The sequence below is a fragment of the Simochromis diagramma genome, unplaced genomic scaffold (assembly GCF_900408965.1).
Source record: "Simochromis diagramma unplaced genomic scaffold, fSimDia1.1 OVJJ01000583.1, whole genome shotgun sequence".
Lineage (NCBI taxonomy): Eukaryota > Metazoa > Chordata > Actinopteri > Cichliformes > Cichlidae > Simochromis > Simochromis diagramma.
The window spans coordinates 3199679-3218679 of NW_024387285.1; the positions used below are offsets into that span (position 1 = coordinate 3199679).

The 19001-nt window shown below is 41.0% G+C and overlaps 1 protein-coding gene, 1 long non-coding RNA gene and 2 other non-coding genes across 4 annotated transcripts in view; 2 read left to right on the forward strand and 2 right to left on the reverse strand.

Annotated features, from left to right (window-relative positions):
- The window catches only part of LOC120716149 (stromelysin-3-like), a 34423-nt gene that overhangs the window by 2304 nt on the left and 13118 nt on the right, over positions 1-19001 (reverse strand). The window contains exons 2-7 of the mRNA XM_040003554.1: positions 16771-16991; positions 8391-8534; positions 5968-6101; positions 3999-4297; positions 1452-1656; positions 524-781 (exon numbers count right to left, since the gene is read on the reverse strand). Of these exons, the coding sequence (XP_039859488.1) occupies positions 524-781; positions 1452-1656; positions 3999-4297; positions 5968-6101; positions 8391-8534; positions 16771-16991 (1261 nt within the window). The remainder of the gene's footprint in view (positions 1-523; positions 782-1451; positions 1657-3998; positions 4298-5967; positions 6102-8390; positions 8535-16770; positions 16992-19001) is intronic.
- trnac-gca lies at positions 7862-7933 on the forward strand. Its single transcript has one exon. It is a non-coding gene; the product is annotated as a tRNA-Cys (tRNA).
- On the forward strand, positions 14164-14235 carry trnac-gca. The gene has a single exon. It is a non-coding gene; the product is annotated as a tRNA-Cys (tRNA).
- LOC120716150 lies at positions 14740-16762 on the reverse strand. Its single transcript, XR_005691824.1, has 2 exons — positions 15896-16762; positions 14740-15855 (listed from the first exon to the last, which is right to left on the reverse strand). It is a non-coding gene; the product is annotated as an uncharacterized LOC120716150 (long non-coding RNA).

Below are 19001 nucleotides of genomic sequence, written 5' to 3' on the forward strand. Positions count from 1 at the left end.
CGCTCTTGGCCAGATGTCAGATAAGCAAGTGAAAACCTGAAGCAGCAGAACAAGGAAAACAAGCAGCGTGCAGAGCAAAACATCCACAGGAACACATGCAGCAGCTTTTATGATAACTGGGTCATTCATAAATGACATGTTGAAGATAAAATTATCCTTGTTGTGTTGTGTGTACAGTTACACTTACAGCCTCTCTTACTCTCTCCATGCATTTGTGTTTTTAGTTTGATTTGCTTGAAATCAAAAGGAATCGTTATAAACTGATAGCGCTCGTGTAAAACAGGAAACCCGACTGCGGCGTGATTCTGAATCAGATTATCTTAATGCTGAAAATCATTGTTTGTTGCAAAGCTGAAAAGCTGTTAAAACCACTGCTGAGTTATTTTTAAAACTTACCAAGCTTGTAAAGTATTTTAAACTGTTTATTATCGTATTTATAGCATGGTAACGTTCCTGCGTCTTAATTCAACAATCACATGTAGCGCTCCAAATGTCATTTTATTTCAGAGACACGCGCACGTACCGTAGATGTCTCGGAAAGCGGCGTCCACGACGCTGGGGATGCCGATCCAGTCCTGCATGCTGCGCGGGGCAGACTCGACTCGGTTGTCCTGGGGGCTGAACCTCCAGTAGCTGCCTGACTTGAAGAAGTAGGTGTTGTAGTTGGGGTCCTGGCCCCAGCGCAGTGCTGCCTGGATCCCAGACTCGTACAGGCCCAAATTCCTGATGGACTCCGGCCCCCTGATCCGCCTCTCAGCATCAAACACCCAGTAGTTTGCACCTGCACAGACGGTGGGCTCCAATTAATATTATTTTTATATAATAAGATGACTTGTAATTAATGTACGTTCATTTTTTTGGTATAATGTATTTTCTAGCTACAAAAATGAATTCTGAACGCTGTATGCTGAGCCATGTGTCAAGTTGACTAAGACGCTTCGCCATCTTGTGGTCCAGTGTGGTATTACACGAGAGTACTGCCTGGCCTTATTTCAACCTCATTTGAGATTTCTTAAACGCATCTTGATGATGACTTCAGACCTGTTGTTTCTTCCACTGATAGGTTAAGTTAACTTTAGTAGACATTAAATGTTTTTAAAAAAAGGATGTCAGAAGACTTTTTGACTGGCCCGTCCATAAAACAGACGCTGATCAAGCAGCTGACGTTTGTCAAGATAAGAGCAACGGTTATTTTATTTAGCTATACGTATAATTACTTCACTTAAAAACAGCTTTTACAGTGTTTCTGGGAGTCTATGGTGGTTTGGTACACTCGACTGCAGCAACATCACAGACCCATGTTAATTAACATTTTTACATCTATTTAAACATGCCCATACATGGGCAGAATGCTTTACTTCTGTGTTTCTGTACAATTATCGTTCCCCTGAACTGCGCTTACATAAAACCATAAACCACTTAAGAGCAGCTCAAATGTCTTTACTGCTCACCTTGAAAGAACCAAATATTCCCTGACTTGTCTTCAAAGGCGGCATCGATGTTGTTGGGAATCCCCCGCCAGTGCCGGGACGCCAGTGCCGGGTAACCGCTTTCCAGATGCCCGTCCCTGATCCTCCAAACGTAGCCCGACTTAAAGAAGAACAGCTCTCCTCGGATCATAGATACGGCATCAAACTCTGTCCTGCAGGCATCGGGCTGGAAAAAAGACAGATCGAATGTTCATTTCCACATGCAATCATCTGCTTGCATGTAAAGTTTGAGAGATTTATGCTGCACGTAATGAAGTGTTAAAGAGCTGTTTTATTGTCTGAAAAGACAAGTAAAGTGGGTCTTTGTGCTTCGTAAGGCTGAAGACTACTTTTATTCCCACAAACGATCACAGGGATTTTCAGTATAAGTGAAAATCCTCTCAGTTACAAATTTTACACAAAGAAGTGATGTGAAGTGGAAACAATTCCCGGTCTTCGCCTGAGAGAAACTCTCACGAGACTAAAAGATTACTTTTGTGTTTGACCCCCATTTATCTTGTATGGTTGATGAAAGAAAACACTCATGTCTAATGTGGTATAGTTTCAAAGACATGCACTGTCAGACTGGCATGCAGCCTTGAAATATATTTTGCAACATAAGCGTCTCCTGACCGCACAAATCGATGCCATTCACAGGATGAGGCTTGTTGAAAAATCCCATAAAACTCAACCGAGCTCCATTGTTTTCCCAAAACAAGCCATATGTCCCATTAAAAACACACATGTAGGTTATCCGCTGGAACTGCCTAATGCAGACTGAGCCCCTAAATATACAGTATGTCTAAAAATAAAACAGCACAACAATGTGATTGGTTAGTGGTTGATTAGGTGGTCGTGGAACAACAGTAATTATACTGTTGTTGGAGCAATACCAACACAAAGAAATCAGGTATGCTCTTTAAATAGTCAAGAGGTGCCACTGTGTATATACCCCAAATAGTTCATTGGTTGATACACTGATTACTTTGTCCATATAGTGATAATTTATCAGACGTCTACACGCTTAGCAAGCTAATACATTTTATTAAGAAGCTAATTAATCAGTGGCAATATGCAAAAGTTTTAACAAAGCATGCATGAACATAAGTCTCAGTTATACACTGTCATGTGACGATCGTTTGCTGTTTTGTTTTGTTGTTTGGCAGCTTTCCATCCTTCGTAACTTGATCAGACTCACCTGTGTTCTATTAGTCACTTTCTACTTTATTTTGAAATCTCTATTTGTCTTAAACTATACCTTTGTTCTTCTTGGGCCACACCTGTGTTCAATTAGCCAATTGCCCTCCTCAGTATATGAACCTATGTTTCCCTCCCAACCGGCCAAATCATTTCATCGTCTTTGCAGTGCTGCTTGCGTCTGTTCATTCTTCCTCCCATTCATAGTCGTTTTCTTGTGTGTGACCTCTGGATTGTTTCATGCTTTTTGCCTGTAGCTCATTAGCGCTTGCCATGCTGTCAGATTCGACTGGAAACACTGACTCTGAGTTCTAAAACAACAAAAAACACCTTTGACTTTAGTGAAGAGGTGAAGACTGAGAATAGGACAGTTGACTGAAGCTCCTCAACCTGTGTTTAACAGTAAAACTGTGACTCTGCGTCAAAGCCGACCTGGCCCAGTGTTGGGTCCTGACCGGGCCTCCCTCAACGTAACGAATAATTCAATATGACTCAATTCATTCGTTTTATCCATATAGCACCAAATTACAGCAGCAGTCACCTCAGGGCGCTTTAAAGTCTCTCCTGACACAGAGAAGGCTAAACTCCCTTTAATCACCAATCAGTAACTGATTGATATTTACTGTGCCACATGCATAAATGTGCGTGACTCTCTCACTTTTGGATTCATACGCTATGAAAGTGCAGGCATTTAATAAACAGCTGGAAACAACACGTCAGCTCCAGCTTAAGTCTTATCAAAGCAGGATCAGCTGCGTTTACTGAGGAATCTGATTAATAAGCTCTTACAGTCAGATTGTCAGACATGTAAACCTTGTTTGTTTTTTTGCATTCTCCTATGTTTAAGCTCCGGAAATGCCTTTTTAAGGCCAATCCTTATAAGGTGTAAGGTTTGTTTGGGCAGTGTGAGCATAAATGCAAAAGTGTGTTTCATAAACCAGAAACGTGACTATCAGCAACCCTGATGATCTTGAAAACAATAATATGTTTAGGCTAACATGATCCTGTTTAGGTAAACTTTAACTTGTTTAGGCTAACGTTGTCCTGTTTAGAAAAACCATTATCTTGTTATGGTTCTTGTTTTGGAAACTATTCAACTGTTTATTAAATTGAATGACAACTAATTTGAGTCGTACAGCAGAAATATAGTAGAGTCACGATATAGTATATTCAGATATAACATATGCAAATAATGAAATCCTAGCAAAAGTTTTACCCTCTGGGTACCACGAATGCCTGCATAAAGCTTCAGGGTAAAGGTTTACTTCACACCTCTTGCGTAGATTTAGGTCATTTTCATGACTCTGTGATTGTTGCATCAGTTTCACTTACTCCAGTAGGGAAGATCTCGTTGCTCTCAGTAGTAGTAGTAGTGGTGGTGGTGCTGGTGGTGGTGGTGGTAGCGGTAGTTGTGGTAGTGGTTGTGGTGGCGGTTGTGGTTTGGGGTTCGGGGGCTCGAACTCTCCGAGATCCGTACAGGTGTTGGATGCCCCACTTGTCGTCATTGCTTATTCTGGGTGGAAAGTCGGCGAAGAAGTAGTGTGGGGACATGATGGCTCCCTTCGTACGGGTGTGCTGCAGGCCCAGGACGTGCCCGAACTCATGGGCGGCAACCTGGAGAAGGTCCATGCCTGCAGGGTGGAAGGATGGAGGGGCACACCTGGTTCAAACAAAGTCTGAAGATAGTTTTGTTTGTTTTGACCTGCTTGCACGGTGGGGATTTTGCTACCTAAGCCCATCCAGTGCCAACGCTCCTGAACGAGTCATAAAAAGTACCTCTCCCTGCTGACTCATATCTACTCTCAGCCACACATTTCACCGACACACAGACGTTATCAGTGCTGCAGCAGTGCACGGTAATAAGGAATTCGATTTGAATCTGCACGCCTGCACGAGTTTCTTTTGGGTACTCTGGACGATTCAGCGACATACTTCTTACTGGCAATATTAAATTAGCTGCAAGGTGTGACAAGCACTCTATGAATGTATGACCTCAAGAAAACATGATTGAAAAAGTGACGTTGTCTCCCCAGCCAAAGCTGGTCACAACAAGACAGCAAAAACATCTGTGAGTCTAAAACAATACACAGATGTTGTTGATCATGTTTCCAGTACAAACACATTTATGTCATTTACGTGGCTGTTTTACTGCCTCATTTGTGGTACAGTGAACTTATTTTCTGGACTGTCACAAACATTGGGTTTAAGAAACTGACAGCAACATGGACTATTTTTGTCAGTTTCGTACTTTTCTCATATAAAAGTATGCCTTGCTTTGTTTTGGTCTTAGCGATAACACTATTATCTAAAAAAACTGCAGCATGAAAGTTTAGATATACGTCAGTTCAGCCCATATATTAAAGTAATGTACCTGACAACTTCTATGGAAGCTCCTGGAAACTACTTTATAATTTGATTAAACAAGCAAAAAAAATGTCCGTCAGTCCAAAAGTCATCCATCCATCCATCCATCCTCAGCTGCTTATCTTATCTTAGTGTCACAGGGAACTTCCCTCCCCTGGGCATGTCATCCAGCTCTTCTGAAAGGAGGCTACACGCTACCTCATACAGCACGTAGCAGATGCCCTCATTTGCTCGTTCCTGCTGCTATCTGCAAACTCATTCCCTCTGTCACAACCCAAAGTGAGGCCAGGAACTTAAATCAACCATAAAGTTACAATTCTACTTTTATGTTCATCTGTCTTTACCGTTAGACCATCTGCATCATTGTAAATGTTGCACAACCCTCTCCATCGATCTCTTCCACTCTTTCTTGCCCTCTTGGGACACTTCTTCCAGAGTACATACCCCATCCTTTTCATGCTAAAAACCACACGGCTTCACACTTTAACCAAATTCCCAATCAAGGTTCTTAACACCTGACTTCAAGCTGCCCAACAGAACCACATCATCTCCATAAAGCAAAGACAAAATCCTCTAACCACTGACCCCCTCTGTCCCTTTGCTGTGCCCAATAATTCTGCCAGTAAAAATTATGAACTAAATCATCAGTATGAATTATTGCTAGCAATGAAAACCAAGCTCCTGTTATGGTATACGGGGATCGAAAACCCATAACAATAGGCTGGATATTACTGAGAGCCACAGATGAATGCCTTCTGCAACTCCACAAAACATGGCAGCTATTTACTGAAACAAATGTTCTGCTGGGAAACAAGTGACAGCGACAGCAGCAGACAATGGAGATATTCAGACAGTAATCACAACTGTAATTCTATTCATTTCACAGTTTTTATGCACAGCTTCCAGCAATAAAAAATAAACTCAGCCATACACTCACCCATGTGGTTTCCGAGTGTCCATGACTCATCAGCGTCAAAGTGAATTTCACCTTGTCGGTGTGTTTTAGGGAAGAAAGCGTGAGCAAGAATGCCACCCCGGCCATCAAAGGGAAGGTTGTCTCCATGCCATAAACTGCAGGTTTTTATAAAACAAACACTCCGATGAGCAATAAAGGCACTGAGCAGAAACCTTTTAACAGCTTTACAGACAAAAGATTCTAAACATTCATCTGTCAGCTTCAGCTTTAAGGGAGGATTCAACACTAGCAGAAAGAATAAGCACATTTGGATAAATTAACAATGTACTGCTCGTCTCTTGTTGTGCCTCAGTGTTGTGTGTTCCCCCGCTCCTAGATCCCTGTAGTTCCCTATATCCTTTAATGTGTGCATTCTAGTGGTGCAACGGATCATTATTGATCTGTGATCTGAACCGATCCCACTCCACGGTTCGGCACGCACGTGATCCGAAGATTCGAAAAAGAAAATAAAAATGTGTGTATGGTGCACGTGGTCAGTCTGTCAAGCGATAGTTATGGCCAGCGCTAGCGGTCCATGTGGAGGAGCAGAGGAGTTTGCGGCATTTAAGCAGCCCTTTGCTGCCCAATCCGACCGGGCTAAAGCTATTAAAAAAGGTGTTTATGGCTGCAGACATGAGGCCATATTCCGTTGTGCAAAACAAGGGGTTTAAACATATGATGAACGTGCTTGAGCCACGCTATGACATCCTGTTGCGTGTCCACTTCGGTAACAAGATCGTTTCAAGCATGTATGAGCAGGAAAAGTCTAAAGTTATGGCTGAACTGCCCCAGGCATCACTAACAGGGATCACTAAACGATTTGCTGATTATATATATTTGAGGAAAACGAACCGTATGTTTTGGTCTTTGTAGTCATAAATGAACAACAAAGGGACATCTTGGATTAATGTGTGACCTCACTCTCCATCACTACTAACGCAAGAAAAAATAAGAGAATATATTTGGGAAGAAAGGTAATCAACCCTCCAGAAGTGCTCATAGACCTGAATAATCGAGCACCTGGTGGCCGTAAAGGTTACTGGGACATTTAATGCTGGTTTTTCCTTTATCTTATCATTCATCTGTAGTTGGTTCTATAAGAGTGGATAAAAGCAATTTAAAAGCAAAAACACAACCTGATTCAAAAGAGGAAAAACATAAAAATCGCTCCACTGATAACCAATCAAAGCTTCACAAAAGAATTTACGTAATTCCAAGGATGACACAGATCCCCCACAAAAGTCCAGTTTTATATCTCTGGTATAATCTCCTCGTCTTTTCTTGCTCTGTAATCTCGTGTTTTCATCTTTGTGATTCTGGAAATCCCTCTGTAGCAAAGATCTTTGTCTTTAGTTCAAAATGATCTATGCTGGATCTAACTCACAACTACAACTCCAACTCTAAAAATGTAAATGTAATCTCATTTTATTCACAATAGAACTCAGAAAATGTTTAAAGTGAGACAGCATTATCTTATTTTGATTTTGATGGCACCAACGTGTCTCGAAAAGTTGGGACGGCGGCAATAAAAGGTGGCAAAAGTAAATGCTAAAGCAAGAAAAATGGAGGAACAGTTTACAACTAATTAGGTTAACTGGCAACATTATCGGTCAATATTAGGTATTTACCGATATGTTGAGAAATTGTTTTCATTCATCAACCAATAAATGAAAGCACGAGAACATAATTCATGAAATAAACATCTTGTATTAACCTGAACTAGTGAGAACATAAAGTCAACAGTAGAGTGTTTACTGCAATTACAAAGCAAAGGTTTTATCATAGACTTCTATACTATCTTTTTGCATACAGAGGTGACCTGCTGGACTTTACAAAGAAAGCAAATATAAGTCAGTTCTGCGAAGGCCTGGCATGTGGGGGTATAGCTCAGTGGTAGAGCATTTGACTGCAGATCAAGAGGTCTCCGGTTCAAGTCCGGGTGCCCCCTGACTTTGAAGCTAGCACAGTTCAGATGCTGTTCCTGCACAATGATTAGTTGGGTCTTTGTGCATTTTGGGGCAGCAAGAAAAAAAACTCTTCTTTACCAAATTACACATTTTCAACTCCTCTGCTTCTCTTTTTTTTTGCTTTACTCCCTCCCACCAGAGATGCAAGTGGAGGAGGCGAGGAAAAAACACAAGGAGCGGGAATCAAGGCAACAGATATTAAAGAAAAAGGAGACAATGTGTCCTTTGAGTGCCATTTTAAAGCAATGTCTATTAACCATGATTTGTGGCATAACCGCATCATAAACTGTATTATTCTAGCTCAAATGCAGCTGTATTTCTCAGGTGTAACGATGCTCACGTTTTATATTTAGGCCTAATTAAATATAATTCACAACATGGTGTAATTTGACATTTGCTCCTGATCTTTTTAATATTTTTTTCAGCAATTCTTCCCACCTTCTGAAGTCGATGCGAATGTCAGCGTGTCCGTTACGGACCTCGGTAAAGGTGAGCGGAGTGACGTCACTCCAGATCTTTGCTGCATCCCGAAAGACACCTCGAACCCTTTCCTCTCCAAACTGCCAAGGAAATCCATCAATCCTGCAGGAAATGAATAGAGGTGTTATATACACACATATGCACACACATGTGCACACACATACGCACACACAGGATGTACAGTAGCAAAGTGAGACCACCAGCCTTGTATCCCCCTTTTAATCAGATATCTTCAGTTGTCTCTTTAGCGGGGAGGTGTTCTTCTACCCTCAGGCTTGCTAACAAAACACTGCGGTAAAATCTCCTCCCTTTCCTTTTAGATAAAACCACCCAGTGTGATAACCCACAAAATAAAACCAAAAATCCCCAAAATATCACGCTTTACCAAGAAGACTGAAACGCTTCATAAATCATATGGACCAACACTGGCTTTGCATCAAATCTCAATGTTGCTTCTGTGGTAAATGAGATTACTGTGACATATTATGGAAATGCACAGCTGTCTGGGGTTGGTATGAAGCAACAGCCTCTGGCAAGCAAAGCTTTGGACGTCTTCTGAATGCAGGAACATTTCCAACCACACCGACCAGAAAAACTGTAGCATCACCTCCAACTACACACAGTAACTACTGACACGAAACTGACCACTGAAACTAAAGAAACTGCAGCAATTAAACCAACTAGCAAACTACAGAAACATCTGTCAATAACCTACCCACTGTGATTACACAACTATACACAGTAATTACTCTGACTAACCCAATCACTGAAACTTTCTTTCGGATGCGTTCTTATATCCCGAGAGGTCACTATAGCAATGTTTGCCCTGGCACAGATTTTACACCGGATGCTCCTCCTGACGCAACCCTCGCAATTATCCATGGGAGCGGCCCTGGGAGCACACTGAGTACCCCATGAGGCTGGCGCTGTGTCTCCTCCCAGGGAGGAGCCAGGAAGCGTTAATGTGTAAGGCAAATGTGCTAACCACTGCACCACTGCAACTACAGCAATTAAACCAACTAGTAAACTACCAGGAAACATCTGCCACTAAACTGCCCGTTGCAGCTACAGAAATATCTGCACCTAAATACAGCAACGTCATCACCTTCAACTAAATACATGAACCCTCTTCAAGCAAACAGAGCAACATCTGCAACTAAAATACCTACTGCGACTACTGCAAGATGCACAACTATAAATGGCAAAAGCAACAGGTAAAGCAACCACTGCGAAAACAGAAACATCTGCAACCACACACTTAAACATCTCCAGCTTAAGTACCCACTGGACTACAGCAACATCTGCAGAGAGGCATAACTGCTGAAAACAAGCAGCAAGCTGGCCTGACTGTCCAATCATCACAGAATCTGCCGCGCAGCGCTAACAGTGCAGAAGTGTTAAACACCTGAATTTGGTTGTTACCATGGGTGTAAAAAGGGAAAAAAATACTCTTGGTCCTATTAACTGAAAGTACTCTAAAAGAAGACACAAATGTGTGTCCATGTGTTGCTACACTTTGTACGGTGCTAAGTGGGGAACTTTAACAGGAATGGTACTTGAATTCTGTAAAGTATGATCTAGACTTACATGAGGTTTTCAATTACATGAGTAAAGTTTTTTAGAACTCTGTGAATACACAGAGAAGATTGCTCAGAGCTGTCAGGACGTGCTTAGCTTGTATGTAGCGCTCCTGGCTATATATCATTTTTTGGCACAGTGGTACCAGACCGCGCAACCTGACTGTTCATAATGAATAGCTTCACTGTAAAGAGTCCTCTCAAGCCACAAACTATGGTTTTAAACTTCCTATTGTGTAAAGACATTAAAATCTAAAATGTTCATTAATGTGACATATGAGTGGATGAAACCAGGCTAACTCTCTTCCATTGTTTAAGCTAAGCTGTCTTCTTCCACTTATCTTGTCTACGGTGTGCTACAAGGTTCTGGTTTGGGGCCTTTTGTTGTTTCTGTTGTTTCCACTCCCTCTTTAGTACATTTCAAGCACTTTTATTTCCTATCAGTGCTGTGCAGATGATGCTGAATCTATTAAAAGTTGGATGGCAGATAATTTTATCCAACTTAATGATGAGGAACTCTAGGCCTCCTAACCACATTTGAAAAATCTTATATCAGGAACCTTGGTGTAACTTTTATTATTCTTTCTTTTATTTTTCAATACCAAACTGTCATAAAACACATAGGTACATATAGAAGTAATAATCTTTTCCTTTTTTATAACATACAAAAAAACCATAAATGGGATGAGTACCTGAATACCCCCCACTCCCTCCCAATAATGTAAAAATGAATATGTTATAGAGAAAATGAATTGACCCATAGAAAACAACAAAACAAAGTAAAAAAACAAAAAACAAAACAAAAAACAAAAAAACAAAAAACAAGAAAAGAAATCAACAATAAGATAGTAGTACGTATCCTTATAGTTTAATATTAACATTAACATCTGCTAGCCTCAAAAAACAAGGTCTTAACATTAATCAATATTGATATAAATCTTAACCAATATTAACAATAGTAACAATATTAATATTAATATTAATGATTACTTGCTCCTCGGTCGAAACAAACTAATAATGCTGGAATATCTTTAAATAGAGTATTCTTATAAGGTAGAACAGCCACTGCCGGGAATAGCAGAAAAATTTGTACACTGTCATATGGTGGACTACAGAGAGATTTCTCGTGCTGGTAACTTTTCTAAGTATTTAAGTAAAAAATCTATCCGATGAGCCTCTGATGGAGAATTTTATCTTCTCCAATTTTAAGAGTCCTAAGATATCCTGTAGCCAGACTTTAATTAATGGTGGCTGAGATGATTTCCACAACAACAAAATTCTTTTTCTAGCGATGAGAGATCTTGATGTAACTTTTGACTCAGCCTTCCTTTTGGATGCTCACATTAAGTCTCTGGCTCACTCTGGCTTTCATCAGTTGAGAAATATTGCCAAGCTGAATTCCACTGTGTCACCTTCTGAATTGGAGATTCATTTATTCATGCCTTTATTTCATCACGTCTGGGTTTTTGCAATTCATTGTTCACGTCTTAACAAAACCTCCCTGGAACACGTGCAGGTTGTTCAGATTGCCGCTGTGAGACTTCTGGATAAAGTAAGCTCCCCATTGCCTTTAGAGTCCACTTTAAGATTTTGACTTTTAGAGTTCTGCATGGACAAGCGCCAGTGTGGATCAGAGAAATTTTTCACCCATACGTCCCCAGCAAGTCCCTGAGGTCATGTGATCAGGGCCTGCTGGATGTGCAGCACAACAGACGGAGAGGCAAAGGAGACAGAGCTTTTGCAACAGACCTCTCTCGCTCTGAGCATGACATCTGTGCACTTGTTTTTGGGCAACTTTTTCTTACCCAAAGACTACAAAACTACAGTTGCTGTTAATTGTTGTAAAACTACAGCAACTAATACTGAAGCTACACCAATATTACATTTAAACTACAAAAAATTAAACTAACCACTAAAATTCAAGCGACTGTGAAATATGGCAACTACAGCAGCTAAGCCAAATGCTGCAACCACAGTAATGCCTTCAACTGAACACGGCAATGGCTGCAACTAAAACCAGCAGAAAAGCAACATCTGAAACGAACCATTGCAACCATTTGTACCAAACAAATCAAAGCAACTACAGCAACTTAAAACTGAGCACATTAACGGCTGACAAAGCCCATCACTAAGAATTTAGTGCACTGCTTCAAGGAACTAATCGAGAAGACAGGACACGTTTCCATAATTTACAGTGGTCGTTATCAGCTCCTGTTCTTTGGGGGTTTTATGGAAAATATGGTCTTAATTTGGAGACACACAAGCAGTAAAAACTCCAGACATTCATCCCAATAACTGCCTTTTTAGTTTGCCCTCCAAATAGCGTAAAAAAAAAATCTTAAACCTCGATGTGTGGGAAAAGAAATACCCACAGAGTGTTTACTGAAAAATGAAAAGTGTCTGATTCTGAATTTAGAGTGTATTTTTACAAATACAAAGTGTATAGGTATTGATCTGTTAAGAGACATCTACCTGTATGGCTCAAATATTTTATACATTAGAAGATATATATAAATAAATCTAAATACGACCTAGGTACTTAGGTACTTAAATAATAAATTATTCCCTTTAAAATACATATTTAAGTCTTTTGGACTGTCAGTGCGCCCCAGGGTGACTGTGGCTACAATGTAGCTGCCATCACCACACTGGTGTGACTGTGTGTGTGAATGGGTGGATGACTGGATGTGTAAAGCGCTTTGGGGTCCTTAGGGACTAGTGAAGCTATACAAATACAGGCCATTTACCATTTTGGAGCACTTTAAAAGAAGCAGGTGAAACTATCACAGCCCATGCTCTCAGACTTGGTGGAGAGCAGTGCAAAAAGAGAGAACTTTAGACTGCGTCGATCTGTTTCCAAATGAATGGTGCTGCTCTGTAACAGCTGGATAAACTGCTGTTTAATACCATAAACTGTATAAACAAGGATGCAGCTTCTGGGTTAAAAGCCAAAGATATACCTGAAGTGACTTAAACCAGCATTCTTCCTAAAGGGACGACTTCTTGTTTCCTTAGAAGTCCTGAAGTGAAGCAGTGACCACAGGAAACACTTTCCCTGTGGGTTTAATGATGTTTTTCTGTCTCCTTTACAGTCAAAAAGCAGCAGGGTTTGGTTTAGTGTATGACTGACAAGTCATTACTCCATGTGTGTGCAGCGTTTGTCACTGCAGACCAGTTTAAGCAAACCTTTTACAACTTATTTTGCTTCCTTGCAGTAGACAAAATGTTTTTAACATAAGAAAGTTAAAGAATGAAGTCTAACATATATAAAAAAAGCAAACTCGTGGAATCTATCTCCCTTAACGCAGCCCTGCCATCCTTTAACCTTTTGCAGCCACCTGAGACCTCCTTTTCAGTTTATCTAAAAACCATTCAAGCGGTTACAACAACAGCGCTCTCAGCTGAGCCAGCTTGACTTCGGTGTCATGCCAGAGCTTGCCTCACAAGCTCAAAACGCTGGCTGGTTCAGAATAAAAAATAAACACAGAGCCTCATTAGCATGGCTCCACTCTCATATCAGACTCATTTACAACGGCTGGGGAGGAACGAGGGCCTTATTATGGTCATAACAGTGAGAGTTTGACGTAGTTGGGTGTTGCCTTGATCCTGGTAAACCACATCACTCCGTCAGGTGTCACCATGAGCTGGTCCTGTGAAGCAGAATCTAATTAGATTGTGGCCAGCGCTGCTATTAAAATCACCCTCCTACCTCTTGCTTTCGCTCTGCCTGTCTTCGTATAGTGTTAGGTTGAAGAATGAGTACAATGAAAGGGACACCGGGTGAGCCAGACAGAGAGGCAGCAGCCAGACCGCCAGACGCTCGATGGTGCCACGGCTTTAGATTAAAGAAAAGCACCACCCCTTTTTCTGAAGGTCAAGTTGACGACTGAAAGTGCTCTGTAGGTTGTGTAATCTTTGATTATTTTCCTTATGTCCTTAATCCAGTCTGTCTCAAGAGCAGGAACAAGATGTGAACACAGAGTGATGTTCATATGTTGAATGTGTATTTTCTCTCTTTTAGCTCTGCTGTTACTCTCTGCTAATGCTTAGATGACAAATTAAAGGAAAACAATCAAGACCACAATCAAAATGCTGTACCGCACGCAGTGTCCATCTTTTATATACAGTCTATGACAGGCAGCAAATAAGGACATGGGGGTATAGCTCAGTGGTAGAGCATTTGACTGCAGATCAAGAGGTCTCCGGTTCAAATCCGGGTGCCCCCTCTTTGAATAAGGACTAATTTAGTTATTTAATTGCTTAAGTTGAAAACAACCTTTCCAAGCTGGACCATTCGGCAGTTATGCCCAATATGGCCATACTGGGTGGTGCGAATTGGGCAGGGGTCAGCCAATCAGAAGAAAGTTCTCTTAAAGGAGAAGCCTAAGACAATGTCGCAGACAGTGGATAAAATGCAGCCTATCTGACTGAAAAACCAATGGATACTGGTTAATCGAAAGATAGCAATCCTCTAAACCAGGGGTGGGGAACTCCAGACCTGCAGGCTTTAGATGTGTCCTTGATCCAAAACAGCTGATTTAAATGGCTAAATGACCTCCTCAACATGTCTGGAAGCTCTCCAGAGGTCTGGTAATGAACTAATCATTTGATTCAGGTGTACTGACCCAGGGTGAGATCTAAAACCTGCAGGACACCGGCCCTTGGGGCCTGGAGTTCCCAACTCCTTCCCTAAACCATATGCTTCTGCCTTTTTGTGTATCATTTTTTTAACTTTAACTGGGAATCTCTCCCATTATCATTTCCCAAATTGCACATGCTCAACTCCTCGTCTCCCAGTGGAGATGGGAACACGGAAGAGACATGAGGAAGTGAGTCAACACACAGCTAAGTAGAAGAGACATGACTTTAAATTGATGTCCATTAATTAACTTAAAGTGACGTCAGTTGATACGAAAACTAGGTTAATTTTCTGAAAAACCTCTATACAGCTGGTCATTACAAAGAATACAGCTTTAAGGCACAGCCACATCGACTTCGCTTTTCAAGACTGGAACTTATGTCCATCTTTTGCAAACAGTCAATAATAGAAAGTGGGGGTGTAGCTCAGTGGAAGAGCATTTGACTGCAGATCAAGAGGTCTCTGGTTCAACTCCGGATGCCCCTTCTTTAAATAAGGAATTTGTTTTATTTATTTATTTGCTGAAGTTGAAAAACAACTTTTCCAAGCTGCATCATTCGGCAGTTACCCCCAATATGGCCATATTGGGTAGTGCGAATTGAGCACAACCTTTTGTTTGGTAGGGGTCAGCCAATCAGAAGAAAGTTCCTTTAAAGAAAAAGCCTGAGATAATGTCACAGACAGTAGATAAAACGAGGGCAGGCACTAAGTAACTTTAGTAAATTCCTATTTAAATGCTACCTATGTGACTGAAAAAGATGATTTGATGATTGGTGGAACGAACATGCAGCTGACAAATCTGCAGAAAATAAAGAATCAATCTTGTTAGCATTAACTGGAATCTCATCGTCTCTCCCATTATCATTTCCCAAATTGCACATGCTCAACTCCTCGTCTCCCAGTGGAGATGGGAACAAGGAAGAGACATGAGGAAGTGAGTCAACACGAATTTAAGTAGACCAGACGTGACTTTAAATCGATGTCCATTAATTAACTTAAAGTGATGTCACTTGATATGAGAACTTGTTTATTTTCTCAAAATCCTCTATGTAACTCTGGAGCTGCTCATTTCAAAGAATGCAGCTGTAAGGCACAGCAACATCACCTTCACTTTCCAAGACTGGAACCTATGTCTAGCTTCTGCATAAAGTGACTGGCTGAGGGGGTATAGCTCAGTGGTAGAGCATTTGAGTGCAGATCAAGAGGTCTCTGGTTCAAATCCAGGTGCCCCCTGTTTCCCAATTTACATGGGAGGTGTTGATGAATTCATTGCATTTTGTTTGCATGTAATTAGTCCTTTGGGTGTACAAGTAAGAGGGAGTAGGTTTCATTTGAAAGATCAGTGAAGTTCCTGTTTTTGAATGCTTTGCAACCAAAAAGTTGGGGTCCTGAAGTGCACAGATGCTTTTAAAAACTGAGCTAATGATACGCAAGACATGAACTGTATAACAGTATAATGACACACAGTACTGCACCGGTAGAGACTTTAACTTGAAAACAGGTTAATGTGTCATCACTTAAAAGCTGATGGAGGGAAACGTCACTGCAAAGCATTTCTTAGTGATCACATTTATCCAGTGATGAAGTATTTTTATGCTGATGAGAGTGGACATCACCCACATCCATACAGTCATAGCTTTCTACTCCTTCACCACTTGAATGAATATCTTTTGGAAGAATGATGTTTAGAGATTTGGAGGATCAATACCAGGCTGCACTGAAGTGTTGTGATCATTGTCCAAACACTTTACTAAGACGCTACAATTCCTTTACTTTCTCAGTCTCTATATTTGGCTCATTGTTCCTAAATACTCCACCATATTCACCATCTAATCTCTAACTGTGTCCATCTGCTGTTCGGGTTTGAGAAAACAGTTTTTTTTCTCGTCTGAAAAAGCCGCCTGCTGAAGCAGAAAAACAATCATATGTGCGTGCACCAAATGGTAACACCGCAGGACGCTTTTTCAGCTGCACATTTCGGATGAATCCCGTGGCTTACATCAGCACGGAGTTCTCTCGGGACTGTAGAAGTTCACATTTTATTATTGTAAGCTTTATTTAGCTTTATTTATAATCAAACACAGCATATAGTTACAACACAGCTAAGGGCCCCAGTGTGTACCTATAGGTGAGGTCCGTCTTGTCCCAGCGTTGTCCATACAGGGTGTAGCGTCTCTGGCGGTATCGCCCCCGGTGCCGCCACTCTTCCTTGGTGGGGTAGTCCGGTACGCCGCAGCGGGGATGGTTCAATGTGCTGTTTGTTAATGAGTGTGGCTCTTTAACCAGTTCCTGAGTTTGAGGTGCTTTTGCTCTCTTCTTCAGCTCCTGAAAGTTTTCAGAGACCTGAAACAACAACGTGGTTTATTTAGACAACGTCATGCTTTCATAGGCAGGGACAACTCGGCATGTCTGTACGTGACCTTGTGGGTCAGTACTTAGTAGTTTGCTGTAGGCAGGGTTGGATCAGATTACTTTGAACATGTCAGTGAATACAAATTACTTGGCAGCTTTTTGTAAGTAGTAACTTAACCCACTGAACTAAAAGCAATCTGACACAATTACTTACCTAATCTGATTACATAGGCCTCACGGCTATATAGAGTTTGCATGAGCCCCAGTTTCTCCTGCAATTGATGTCACAGCCCAACACACAAAATTGACCTTTAAGCTTATGTTTATTTTAGTTAAATGGAGCAATGCATATTAATTAACAGGGAGACTGAAGTCTGTCATGTAATTGCATCCAATTTGGCAATTATTTAGAATTGATGCATTAATAAGAGGCACAATTACACGAATAACAATATTTGATTGTTTCCAAACTACTGTTTCATATATCTGAAGAAAGAATTATCGGATGTTTGTTTAGTATGTGCTGCTCGATAACAGAAGACTGACTGCCCAGAAACACCAGAAACTTCCTCCAGATGTTATCAAAGACAAAAAAAGAAAAAAAATCTTGGCAATTAAAATATAATGTCATTGCACTTCTAAAAATGTTGTGGTTGTAATAAACTTCAATTCAGTTTCACGACAAAAGCAGCCACAGGGCAGGTTTTACTTTAACGTAAAGGCCAGTGTGGAAGTGAAAAAGATCTGCTTTGTTTTAACAGGAAGAGACCTTCAGCAGAACAAGGCCTCACTGAGATGACGGCAGCGGGAGGCCAGTTGTTAAGATGGTGCCTTTCCGATGACCCACTAGATAAGCCCGTATTTTTACAATTGCTGTTTTGTTTGCAGCTGTTTGTGAGATTAGTGAAGCCAGATATGATGTCATGGCGTTAGATGGAAATGCAGAAACATGACAGCTTAGATTAAGTGTGCTGTAGCTATGTGGTGGTCCCACACTGTGCTGCCCATGCTTGAACCAATCATTTTTAGCACGTGAAAGAACTGGTGACTTTTCAAACCTGACTCTTTAATCAGTGGAAAACCTACTCTACCTCCTGACCCACAGCTGCCCCCCTTTTAGGTTTCCATTTCTACTCAGTATTTAGTCAAAGAAGTATTTGCAAATCCCATTTGCGCAGTCCTCAAGTGCATGCAGGCAAACTCTCCCTGTGGAGAGCAACAGAGGCATGTGCTGATATGCAATCTCAAAACCAGATTTTTAGAAATGCTCTGCATATATAGTCTTAAATTAAACTCTGATGGACGCATAGAAGAGGAAGTGTTGCTTTATTCTGATATCTACTGGCTTTATCAGAAGCCTTACAACATTTTTCATTGCCTCTGCAGGCAATCGCTAATGTTTCAGTCTGAATGACCTAAAGTTTGCTGTTAGAGGGTGAATGCTTGGCTCTGCACACACAGTTGTTGCTATAATATGTGCATCTTATCAGTTGTGAAGTTGCTACAAATTCACCAAAAGTTGTTATGATTCGTGGTGCAGGGAATGTGAATGTGTGAGGCTAACTGAGTGATAATCCAACTATAAATTGACTATGATGACTTGGGACATGAAGTTAAAAAGAACAAAGAAGAAAAGAAGAAACAAGACAAAGAAAATAAGTAATAAGAAGGGAGAGAAGCAAAAACAAACTACAGAAAGCCCTGAGGCAGAGGTCAATGTTCTCTGGATTTGAATCATCATCATTTTGAACCCCGAGGTTAATGACAGCATAACCTCATAATCAGGTCACTGAGTCATGTATTTTTCCTCAGTTTAAGAGCCAGTTGGTCCCAGAATGTCCCATTATCATTAATACCACCCCCCCCCCCCCCCCCCCCCCTGCTAGATCAAGAGGAAATGCCTCTGCTTATTTCCACAGAAGCAAATTACAGAGCGGATCTATCCCATCTGCACCTCCTCATCTCACTCTGTCCTCAGCCTAAAGCAAAACTGCATCTGCA